Raw genomic sequence first — 12929 nt, forward strand, 5'->3', positions numbered from 1 at the left:
TATTAAATCATTCATTAATATTTAATTAATATTTTAAAAATATTATATTGACATGATTTAATAATTATATATAATTAGATACAAATATCATCTAACAAATTTAACTAATGAGATTAAGTTAAAGTTAACATCAAGTATGATTTTAGAATTTGGTATGGAGTCTCTAACTCATGTTATTTAGTTTTGTTTTGGTATAGGTTGAAGTAGTCTTTGACCTAAATTTGAAGGTGTAGAAATTCTTGAAGGAAGTTGGAACTAAAAGAATACATACATAGGAATAGTACGAGTGAAGGAGAATAAGGGGTGAAGGAATTGAGTCAAAGGAACATTTGAATTAATGATGAAAGATGCATTGGCAGGAAGTAGAGGAAAGCATGACCATTAGTTTATGAAGCATTGTGCAAGAAGCTTAATCTCCACTAGGTGGGGAACTGCAGTGCATCTTCATTAAACAAAGGGTGAGGAAAATGAACGGTTAAAAGGGAAGACAAGACAAAGAAGGGACATAAAGGAAGTGGAAATGGTTATTATTTTGATGGAGTTAAGAAAAAGATGAACAAGTATATATATATATATATATAGATGCCCTTTCCTTTATCCTAATTCCCATTCATTAAGATATTTGTTAATGGAGGGACTATGGGAGTTCCACAGCATCTTCTCAAACACTTTTCTTCTCAGGTCCCACACACCATTATAACCTTCCTAGGTTATCTTTTATTTATTTATTCCCCCCAACATTCAACATTCTTTAATTTCACTCCTCTACCTTTTCCTACTTTTTCACTCATCACAACCCAACATATATGCAGCAACTCGTTTCCTCTCTTTTCAACACCAATCATGTCAAAATTCACATAATATCACCATTCCTGCTCAAAGTAATAAGATTTATGCATTTCAAAGAAAATGGTTATATTGTTTTGTATTCTTCAAGTATAAGAAATTTGGATTCAATTAATTTCTACAATATTACTAAAGGAGCAACTATGTATACATGGTACAAATTATTAAAAAATTATAAAAGAAAATTTGAATGATGTGAGCTACAAAGTATAACATGTTCTCATCAAACAGTTAAAGAATTATCTCAAGGGAATTAATGAATAACAACTATTTGAATAAAAAAATCTTTCCATGAGTGCGTTTCATTCAGCAGGCCTTGCACCAATAGCAAAGAAATCAATGATGACTTCCAAAGGCATGCCCTTTGTTTCAGGAACTTTCAAGTAGACAAATATCCATGCAGCTATGCACCCAATTACGTATAATCCAATGACCCCTGAAAGCCCAAGGATTTGGAGCAAGAAGGGAAATGAAGAAGTCACTATTAAGATGCTGATCCAGAACGTAAGGGAGCAAATAGAAATGCATATCCCACGAACACTTGTTGGGAAGATTTCTGAACACACTATGTTCGGAATCGCACCCAATCCCATGACGAAGCAGCTTTCGTATACCATCACACTCAATGCAGTCACTATTGCATTCACGTTAGCACTCATGTCAAATAAGTTCCGGAGTATTAGTACCATCAGAGACACTATCAGAATGGGTATTGTGTATAACATTATTGCCCTGTCATTACAAAATATACAATGCCATTCTTACATCTTTGTTTTTCTTCCACTGATAAGATCCAGCCAATAAAAAATTCTGAAAAGAGAACAAGAAATCCAAGCTCACCTCCTGCCGGCAACATCCATGAGCCTCATGGAAAGGGCAATACAAGGAAGCATTGCTAATGTTGTAACGATATTTACGAGCAAAGAAGCAGATGTTGAACTAATACCGATATTTGACAGAAGAGCTCCAACACCTGCCTGGTCAAGAATCTGGGGAGCATAGTATAGAAATCCATTTATGCCAGCAGCCTGCAACACAAATTTTTAAGGTCATATTTTAACTAGAAGCTTGTACGGTATATATGGTCATACCAATTAGTAATTTGGCCCTGTTTTTGGATAAATTTTCAATTGCCAACTTATAGAGAAGAAAATAAAATTAAGCAAACCAATTTACGAAGGTATAAGTTGTTGTCAACATAGGAAGGAAGTGTAACTTTAACTTGTTATCCTTTCTTTCGGGGTAAGTGTTTATCAAGAAGTTTTTTCCTGTAATGAAGGATCTAAATTTGGTTTACCTGCTGAAGAAGTTGTAGGCCAACTCCAACACCTAATGCACGCCTAACTCCTATATCAGACAAACCACCAAAACCTGTACGTTTGGCAGCATTTTCTGGTTTCATGCTTATATTCTTAGGGCAGAGAACTGAGTGGCTGACAAGTGCAGATGCTTGAAAAGACTCACTGCCATCTGCATTCAAGTCATAGCCATCATAAAATGAACCTTGAGCCGATCCAGCATTAGGATCTGCACGCAGGTAAACCCTTTGGAGCCCCTTTTCGTTTCTTCCACCTTCGGCTGATTTATAAACCAATTTCCAACCTCCACCAATGCTAGTGCTCTTAGGTAGTTGGTTGCCATCATTATTTCCTGTTCCTAATGCATCCTTGGATCCAAAAGCCTTGTCCTTCTCCAGGGTACTGCCTTGTGCTGAAAGCAATGGAGCATTCAAATTGTCAGTGCTCTGAAACGTGTCTCCCATTAGCATGGCTCTTGAACCACCCGAATCAAGGGGCGGGGGATTGCCATCATGGACGATCCCGAAGAGATTGACCAGAGGGTCTTTGAGATTTTCAGCCTGAGCAACAATGCTTCCTTGGCGAGACAAGGTTAACATGCTCCGAGATATCATGCTGCCTTGTCCATTCACCTGTTGGGCAACCATTGAAACTCGTCCTTGGTTAGGTCCATAGAGCTTTATGCAATCTCTCCCTGCTTCCTTGTTGGCCATGAGGTCGCTGGCAGGTGTTACTATGTACTCTTCTATGGTGGCATTTTCACCCGCTGGACTCATTCCCTCAGCAAGCAAAGCCAGTTCCCCTATACATCAAACCAAACTCCAAATCAATATCCATATTGCCATGTTATGAATATTGGTGTTGAACATGTTTTAAGAGATTAAGATGCAGATGGGACAATATCACCTGAAACATCTTCACTGTTGCGAAGTCTTTGCAGAACTTTCTTAGCCTCGGTGACTCTCCCTTTACTAACAAGCCAAGGAGGAGATTCAGGGAGATAAAACACAGCTAGAAGAAAATAAGCAACAGAAGGAATAGACACAACAGCAAGCATTGCTCTCCAACTTGGAGAATCGACCAAGGACAATGAGAAGACCATGATGTAGGCCAGAAACATTCCCCCAGAACAGGAAAACTGTGGGAGAGTGTTGAGAGTGCCTCTGATGTCAGGTGGTGCTATCTCTGATATGTAGAGAGGAGTGAGTGTTATGGAGAGTGCAAGGGCTATTCCATCCAATAGCCTCGATAACAGAACCACAGTAACATTGGGAGCCCATAGCATCACCAAACCGCTAAAGAAAAACATGACCGATGATGTTATCAGCATAGGACGCCTTCCGAGCATGTCAGAGACTGTCCCAGAGAATATTGTAACAACAGTGCCAGTAATAAATGATATGGACATAATCAGACCCTCTAGTGTGGGGTTAGTCTCCAGCTTGAACTCTTTTTTTATGTAGGTCATCCCCCCTGCATGCATGCATGCACGTTTCTTTGTTGAATTTCGTAATCAGATATAATGCAAATGTCATTCTATGTAAAAATGCCTACAGAATATGTGATGATTGAATAACAAAATAAAATAGACAATAAGCAAGATCTTTGATAAAATAGGAGTACCTGCAATGGTTGAACTATCCCATCCAACCAGAACATTCCCAACTGTTGCAGCAATGGCAACAATCACAACCTCCCTCATTGTTTTTGTTGGCTGATGAGAACGTAATTGACAAAATACTCAATTTCCTGATCACAATATGGGTGACATGCATGTATATATATTCAAATAAAAAACTTGGAGTGTTATTCTTCAGAGATGTGTATCTGCAATGAAAAAAGTCATGATTCAGATAGTAGAGCTGTGGCAACAATACGAAACTCTGAGCATGTTCTTAAGTGTTTGCATTTTAGTTTTAGTTAATTTTGTCCAAAGTTTTTAAGGTGCCCTCAAATGTCTGCATTATCTATGGTCTGGAAATGAAACTGTTGAAGTGGGATTGTGTTGGGTTTAATTGGTTGAAAGTCAAAGGACCTGTGACAACAAATTTCTAGGAGGAACGAGTCTCTCATGTTGGAGACATGTTATTGAAAACGAAACCTCTGCAAATTTTTGTGGGGGCAGCGCCATGATTATAGTTTACTATTTTGGAAACACCAGGATGTTAGTGATTAGCACTATAATAGGATCAAAACATGGTTTTTTTTTTTTTTTTTTTTTTTTTTTTTTTTTTTTTATGTTTATAGGCAAGTCTAATTGCCTTCGATAAAAAAAATTAAAATTAGGTTGATAAGCAAGTGGTATAATCTTACACAACTTCAAAAGTTGTGCATAACTTTAGTACTGAACATTTAAAAAAGTAAAGTTGTAATTAATTACATAATGCAGAAATCATCAAGAAGTGCACAGTGCACTGTGATCTATTACCAACTTATGTAATTTAAATTAAACTACATTGTAATTGATTACAATATTAAATTTTAATTATAATTGATTATGATTATAAGTATTTATCCATTTTCTCTGGTAATAAATTAATATATAATTAATTGATTATAAAAGATTATGATTTAAATTGTAATTATAATTTATTATAATTAAGATATAATTCAGTTCATTATATCTTAATTTATTAAGTAATTATAACAAATAAATAACACAAATGCAAATAAGTATATAAAAATTTTATCTAAGGAACACAATTCAAATTTATTAAATTTTATCATTTTTTGTTTTAAAATAATATTTCAATCACTACCAAATATAGAAATATTAAATGCAAAGATAAAAATAATTTTGTAGAGATTGATAAAAAATAATTATTACAAAAAAATGATTTCACTATCACAAAAAAATTGAAAAATATTAAGAAAAAAATGCTTTAACTAACATATGTGACAAAATAATTCAACCAATAGAAAATACTCTTGACATTTTATCATACTTTACAGATTTCTTTTTTGATAAATTAATCAAATAAGATGAAAGTTGGTAAAAAAAATGGTTTATTTTTCCAGAAATATTTTAAAATTTATAGATTTTTAAAATTAGGGAGATAATCAAAACATAAAAAGAAAAACAGATTTTAGTAAAATGTAATTTGATGGTCAGGATTAATATATATACTAAAAAAATTGTATAGAAGTGCACCACTTCACATTTTAAAATTGTTATAAACTAAAGTTGTGCATCCGTACATGACATTTTCATTTTAATTTGCGTAAGAGCTATAAGGCTTCTATATAAACATAACTTTAAAACTTTTTGCCTAGTTCCGTAGTTAAACAATTTGTCTATAAATGTAAAAGAAAAAAAAAAAAAACACCTGAAAACATAGCATGTCACCATTGATCCATCAAACAATTTTTTTTAGCATAATTAATGTAAGATGGTTGAATTTTAAATGGATAAATTAGTCTCTTTTGTTTGAAGTATGATTGCTGTTTAAGCATTGAGATCAATTCAAGACTTTTATTTTAAAAGTTAAAATTGAAAGAAAATGTAAACATAAAAAAAGAGAAATTCCATTTATTCCATTAATGCATAAATTAAACTATAATGGTATGAAATATACATTTATTTAGCATAAATTAAAGTTAATTAAAACATAAAAGAAAACAAATAAATACGAAAACGTGCATTAAAATTAATTAAAACATAAAAGTAAACAAATAAATAAAAAAAGCATGTCTCTACAAAGGCCCAATAATATTCCCGAAAGCCCAAGTTGAAAGTTATAAAAGAAAAGAAAAACTAACTAGGGCATGCGAGCTTCTCTTCTCTCGTAGCCTATTGCGCCGCAATGTCAAATTCTTCACAAGGAAGAGGTAACAGTTTTCCTTGCACTCCCTTCTTTTTTTGGCAACGCCGTCGTGTTGCTACTAACACAGCTTTGATTTTTTTTTTTCAGTGTTGCTAAGGTGCTCCCCCGTTTGATTTATATTTGCATTTCGTGGTTTTTAATTTATTTTAAGAGTGGTGCATTTATACTTTTTGGGATTACCATTTTTTTTTTTTTTGTGGTAGGTCTGTTAGAGTTTGGGATTTGGAAGAGCATGGTGAAGGTTCAGATAAATAACAAGGAAGAATTTTCCGTAATGAGGAAAGGTGATTACAGTGATTGACAGTTTGTTAGTCACTTGTGTATTGTTGCAGTCACAACGGTAAATATTTAAAATTACTTTGAGTTATTTTCTATTACCCACATAGAAGAAAAGTTTTATAGACTTTGCTCTGCTACATATTCCATATAAAATATTTAGCTAATAAATGATATTTAAACTTTTTTAAAATTAATTTCTAGTTATTTTTTTTTTTGTGATTGATGAGATAGTTTTTTCTCCACCGAGTGTCCGAAAATTTCTAATGCACTTAGCGCAATGACTTCCCTTTCCTTGAGTGCATCTTCTTGCTTGCGAGCAGTCTATTTCTTCCTTTGTTCCATTGTTTTGTTTGGGATACTTACAATTCATATTTTCTTTGTTATAGTTAGGGTTAAATATATGTGGATTGGATAGGTTCATTTTCATACTTTGTAGTTGAACAAAGTGTAGAGTAATTGTAGTTTGGAATCTCATTTTTAATTTGTTTACAATAGACATGGCACGTGGAAGTTTTTTTATGATGTTTCTATTTGATTGAGTTTTTATTTGATTGAGTTGTTGATCTGTAATTATCATTTTTGAATGAATAGGATCTTTAAAAAAATAAAATAAATTATTTCATCATTTTTGAAAATTTAAAATATATTAAAAAAATAAAAATTTTCATATAAATGAATTTGTTCAAATTTATTAAGTTCTTTATGATCATTATTAAAAGGTATGTTTTCCTTTCAATCAATATATTGTGCTAATAATTACTTTCACTATTTTAGGCATTAGGATTAACCACACTCTGATATTACAAAAGATATGAGAATGACTAACACTTTGTAAAGATAGAAAATCTAGTTGAGTTGATTTTTCATGTTTGTAAAATATCAAACTGACTTTGTAAAAGGTTCAAGATCTTCTCTCAAATATTGTATATGTTTTATCAATTTTAAATATAGTATATGACGGGTGACATAAGAAGAATTAGAAATATAGTAGAGTCATAAAACATATTTAAAAATGATAGAACCGATTTTGCATATTCATAATCCTCTCATGTCTTGAATAATGTCTTGAATAATGTAGTTGGAGAATATTTGACATATTGAATTGAACTACTCATTTTTAAAATTCAATTTTTGATATCTTTTAAGTCATCATTCACAATCAAACTTAATAATGAACACAATACATGAACTTATTCTTCCTTTAAAAAAAAAGTTTCCACGATAATATCTTTCTTTTGATATCAAAAGAAGGAAGTTATCATGTAACTGTCTTGTCTTGAAGGGAGAATATGTTCATATGCGTCATTGTACTCATACGTTAAGTTTGATTCTGAAGGATGATTTAAAAGAGATCAAACTTTGAATTTAAAAAATGAGCAGTTCAATTGAATATGTCAAATGTTATCCATTCAAAGCATGTATTTAACCAGAGAAAATTTTTTATAAATGAATTGTTTGTCTTGATGTTGAAATTAAGTGGAATTCGACTTAATTGTTAGAGGCAAACTTGAAATACAAAGATGCATTTGTCTTTAGTTGATATGTAAGATAAGAAATTTGTTGTTGAAATAACCATTAGAGGAGGATTAGCAATATGCAAGGTTTGTTTTGTCTTTTTTTAAATATGTGTTACGACTCTACAATATGAATTTTTTATTCTTCTTATGTCATCAATATGTATATAAAGGAGGTATTTCAAATTGGTAAAAACATTCGAAAATATTTTAAGAATACTGATGTGAGTATAAAATTGATGAAAGGTAAATATGTAAAATATTAAAAAAATCCTAATGGAATTAATATCTTTTTATTGATTACTATTGCGTTTGACTAAGGTAGATTTTGTTATATATTTGAATATAATATGGTCAGAAAATTGAAATCAAAATTATTGTCATATTTAAAATATTACCATTAACATGTTTGGTTGGAATTCAATAATTTAAGATAAAAGTTAAAATTATTTTTGTTAAAAAATAAAAAATAAAAGGAAAATTAAAATAATGCTGTGGGAAATTTCAGATTGGTCTGAATTTTTATTATCATACTATAAAAAATATAAAAAAATATTCTAGTTGATATACATTGCGTTTCCTGTCTTAAATAAAACTATGAAGATTGATATGAATGTATGTAGTAGGTGTGTTTGCCTCTAACATGTTCTTTCCGTTTGATCTTAAAAGTTTGTCTACTTAATTATTATGCTTATGCTACACAAGACCACATTTTGTTGGCTGCTCCAAAGTCAGAACTACATACTATGATGACATTGACGAAGTAAGTTACATTATTGGTAAGTATCAGATGATGATTTTGTTGTCAGGATATTATTGATGATGATCTTGATTTCAACCCTCAGCTCATCAAAATGGCCATTCAATATTTTATTTGATTTTAATTGGTTAATATTTTTAATAGAATACGAGATTGTTTTCTGTGATATTATATTCTGTCTCTTTTTTATGGCAAAACATCGCACTTCTGTTAGTCGTAATGATTCTGTAACATGCACTTCTCTTCCAGTTAAATAATTTTATTTACGGCTTGAATGTTATTTTCCTCAAACTATTATAAAGAAATTATATTTATTTTATATTTTATAATAATATCGTAAAATATTATTTTCAACAAATGTTATGGTTATATTATACTTTATTATGAAACTATGTTTCTTATATAGAAATGTTTTATATGATTTTCGAAAAATAGATAGGATCCAAGAAATTGTTACCCAAACTCGAACGAAAAACGTATTAATCCGGATTTGACGTAAACAATTGGGTTTTAAATCGGTTAAACTGAAACATTATCGAATTTATTTGCCTTACACAACTATGAAACTAAGGATGTGAAATCTTCAAGTGTTGGGTTGTGTACATTTATTCAAATTAAATTCATATATATGCTACAAAACCCTTGTATTTGAATGTGTTTGGTTGTTTGAATTAAAGAGAGTAATTAAATTATTTACTTTTTTTTTATTTTTTTTCTATGTGATGTAAAATAGGAATTGATTTTGTTATATAAAATGAATCAACATAGATTCAAATGTTTTTACACTATTGTCAATTAAAATGGTTATGGTTATTTTGTAAGATGCAATCAATGTGAAGACATTTATTATATACATGAATGACCAACCAAATTTCAAGAATACAAAGTCACAAGTATATTAATATGTTCAACATGAATGACCAACTAAATGAGTTGATATAATTTCATTATTTTTTAAACAATAGACTTATATTTATATAAAAGTAACAATAAGTATTAAAAATAACTGTATATATTAAATGAATAATTAATCCAAATTATGAATCATAAACAAAATGAGTAAGAATTGTAATAATGTTTACAGAAAATAAGGGGTGCATTATTCTTTTAAGGAAAACAAAAAGCAAGATAATGTACAACCAAAAGATAGATTATAGTAATCAAAATTATTAAAAAATAAAAACATTCAAAAAGTAGATGGCACGTTTACTTGAATAAACATTTAGAGTTTTTTAAATCATTGTTTAATCTTATTAATTATTTAATTAGTTTTGTTGTAACATAGATGACATTCAAGTTTAAAGTTTTAATTCAATCTTACTTATCTTTGTCATGTTACTAAAAATTGCTAATATTATTTTCATTCACATCTTTTCAATGATATATTTTATTTAACCAATTGGTCACGATTTTCCAAAATACAAGTAATAAATATTGTATGGAATTGATGTCGTTAGTCTTGCACTTTTTCGTGTGTTACACTATATGTGATCTTTAATTTGAATGTTACTTCCCAAGGTCCAAAGTGTAAAAATATTTTTTTGAAACCACTAAATATAATTGTTATCTTCAGACTGAAAACATGAATATATGCATAATGTAAAAGTCTACACTCAATCGTTAAACTACTCTCTTTCGATAATTTTTTTTTAATAATTTTATGATATTTAAACTATTTATAATTATTATTTTTTAAATAGTTTGTTTGGATATAATAATTGAAATATTTTGAATTTTCATTCTTTTTTAGATAAAGTAGAATAATTTCTCCTTTAAGACAAACATTTATTTTAAAAATATTTGGTTTAATTTTTCGATCGAATGTATCTGACTTAATTTTTTATCTTAATCGGTTTGTTTCGATTTTTGGTTTAAGCCAACTCGATTAGATTCACAAACATGGTTGATTTTGCTTATTTTTCATTTTGGACCAAATCAGCTCAACCTTTAGTATTGAAGGTTGAGTTAAGTCAGTTTGAGTCAAAGAGTTAAGCTAAGTTGTCAAAGGCAAAAGGTTGAGTTGAGTCAGTTTGAACGCAAGGTTTAGTTGAGTTGGTTATGGCCAAAGGTTAAAATTAGTCGACCTTAGTCAAAGGTCGAGACTAGTCAATCATATCCATAGGTTGAAACTAGTTAGCCCTAGTCAAAGGTCAAGAAGAATCAATCTTGACTGAGTAGATCGAGCCTTAACTGAAGATCAAGACGAGTTGACCATCTAGATGATTTGGACTAGGATAAAAGTCTAGTAAAACTTTCACATACCAAAAGTCATACTAAGTAGGTCTGGGTTAAAGATCAAGCCTAAGTAGAAGATCTAGTTAAATCAACTTAGGCAGAAGGTCAAGTTGGGTCGGTCATACAGAAGATCAAATCCAATAATATAGACAAGTTGACTTTGACTAAAGATCTAGTTAATTCAGCTTATAGTCGAGTCGAATTATCCCTAGTTAAAGATCAAAACGATTCGACCTGAGCCAAAAGTCAATGAATCAACTTTTTATACTTGTGGAACAACTTGTGAAATTTCAATATTTTTTAGTTAATTTTAAATTTTATTTTAGTTATTTAAAGTACCTTCTTAAAATTCCTTATTTTTAATTTCTTGTTAAAATAAGTTATTTTACTTCAAAAACATTACAAATTTTCTAAATAAATAAATTATTCTCCTTATCCAAACGTAATAATGATGTTTTTAACATTGCTCTTTGACATATAAAGTCAAATTTTGGCCATAGTTATGTTCTTCTTTTAGGTCTTAAATGAAAAGCTTTAACCTTAATATTAGATTGGCCACATTCAACCTTCAGGTTTAATTCTAATTTTAATTCTGTAAACTTCAGTACACATATATCAAATTAACCACTTTCAAATTGGAGTAAAATATCTTAGTCAAATATTCGCAACAAGTATAATTTTAATAGACAAATTGATTCAAGCCCTAATATGTTAGGTGTGGATATAAGTGTAATTTAGATTCACCAAATACCTCTTGGACAATTTTCCTGGATGCAAGATATTTATGATAAAAAATACTTTATGAAATTCATCACTTAAACATCAATATGTTTTGACAACTAACATACTACACATAAAATTAATGTCTTTCCAAACTTGTAACACTATTATTTACATATTCTATTTCCCTCCATACATTATTTTGCATCTACTATACTAAAATAATAATTTCTTTTTTCTGGACAGGAAAGAAAAGAAAATCAAAAAATAAAAAATTCAAACAAAATAACATAACATATAAAAAATATGAGAACCTAAAAAATGTCTAAGAGTAATGGTGGTTTTAAAATATGACACTAAAATACTTTAATAATAAGACCTGAAACTATACATAGGTTTTCTTTTAACATAAATTCATTTTATAAAATCTATTATTTTCTAAACTTTATTCTAAATTTCTCTTATAGCTTCTCTCTATATCTTTGGCTTCATCCTTTTGAAAATTGGAATACACCATAGAATTCTTGAAAGTAAAATCTATCTTCATATCTAATTAGTTTGTCTAATAAGGTAAGTTTTCATGTTGTTCTTTTTTAGAGTCGTTAGGCTTGGGGTTATACGTCTGGTATAGAAACTTTAATGAATCTTTGTTCAATTAAAATTGTTGAGATGTGATTATATAATTGATCCAAGCTTTCTTTTTCCATATATCACCTTCTTTATGGTTAAGAGTTCTAAGAGCCAAAGGATATTGTCTTATGCTCTTAAATAGGTAAGGAAAGTTAGTTATTAAAAGGTTTAAATACCTCCTTTTTAGTCTCCAAGTTCGGATCGAAATATTTGTTTTGTCTCCAGTTTCAAAAATGAAGCCCTTTGGTCCCCATGTTTTTAATTTTGAGTGCAATCAGTCCCTTCTGTTAAGTAGATGCTAACGGCGTTAACTTTTCTTCTCTCTCCTCTGTTATTCCTGACACTTCTTTCTCTCTCTCCTATTTCTCTTCTCTCTCTCACCTTTACAACTCACCTTTTTCTCTTTCACCTTTTTCATCTCTTCACTATTTTACTTCTCTCTCTCTCTTCTTCTTTTTTCGTAATAATATCGTAGCCACTGCAAATCAAGACAGCTCATATCCAATGTTTAACAGTAACACAAACCATAAATCAGACAAGAGCCAGAGCCAGATATCCACAATCATACGATTTCCAGTTTGCAAATAATACCACCAATCGTTATCTACTTAAGCAACTGTCCTTCTCTCCTACTCAAACTAGGAAATTCTTTATCTAGATGCGCCCACAAATAATAGAGCATCACTGTTTTAGCCATTTCCAGCTATTTAGCTAAATCTTGGGAAGTTTTTGCCTCCAACTTCTATGTTGAATCTAGAAAGCAAATAAACACGAATTTTCCCCTCCCCATCACCATCATCGTAAGTGCTATCATCTGCGGGCG

At 30.3% G+C, this 12929-nt stretch overlaps 1 protein-coding gene and 1 long non-coding RNA gene across 2 annotated transcripts; one reads left to right on the forward strand and one right to left on the reverse strand.

Annotated features, from left to right (window-relative positions):
* Positions 1-1028: 1028 nt before the first annotated feature.
* Positions 1029-3615, reverse strand: LOC106768038 (monosaccharide-sensing protein 2). The gene is made up of 4 exons (XM_022784410.1): positions 3051-3615; positions 2144-2946; positions 1687-1874; positions 1029-1578 (listed from the first exon to the last, which is right to left on the reverse strand). The coding sequence occupies exons 1-4, from the start codon at positions 3610-3612 to the stop codon at positions 1149-1151; spliced, it is 1983 nt and encodes a 660-aa protein (XP_022640131.1). The 5' UTR covers positions 3613-3615; the 3' UTR covers positions 1029-1148.
* Positions 3616-5856: 2241 nt separating this feature from the next.
* Positions 5857-8799, forward strand: LOC106766943. Its single transcript, XR_001376118.2, has 3 exons — positions 5857-5972; positions 6056-6065; positions 6172-8799. It is a non-coding gene; the product is annotated as an uncharacterized LOC106766943 (long non-coding RNA).
* Positions 8800-12929: the final 4130 nt, after the last annotated feature.

The sequence above is a fragment of the Vigna radiata genome, chromosome 7 (assembly GCF_000741045.1).
Source record: "Vigna radiata var. radiata cultivar VC1973A chromosome 7, Vradiata_ver6, whole genome shotgun sequence".
NCBI lineage: Eukaryota > Viridiplantae > Streptophyta > Magnoliopsida > Fabales > Fabaceae > Vigna > Vigna radiata.

What these genes read in the sequence shown, in the direction of transcription:
- LOC106768038 (XM_022784410.1), bottom strand. Translation starts at nt 3,612, where the DNA reads ATGACCTACATAAAAAAAGAGTTCAAGCTGGAGACTAACCCCACACTA. An exon ending in CAACAGTGAAGATGTTTCAG is followed by an intron (nt 2,947 to 3,050) that starts GTGATATTGTCC and finishes TTTGATGTATAG; the next exon opens with GGGAACTGGCTTTGCTTGCT. An exon ending in GCCTACAACTTCTTCAGCAG is followed by an intron (nt 1,875 to 2,143) that starts GTAAACCAAATT and finishes TTTGTGTTGCAG; the next exon opens with GCTGCTGGCATAAATGGATT.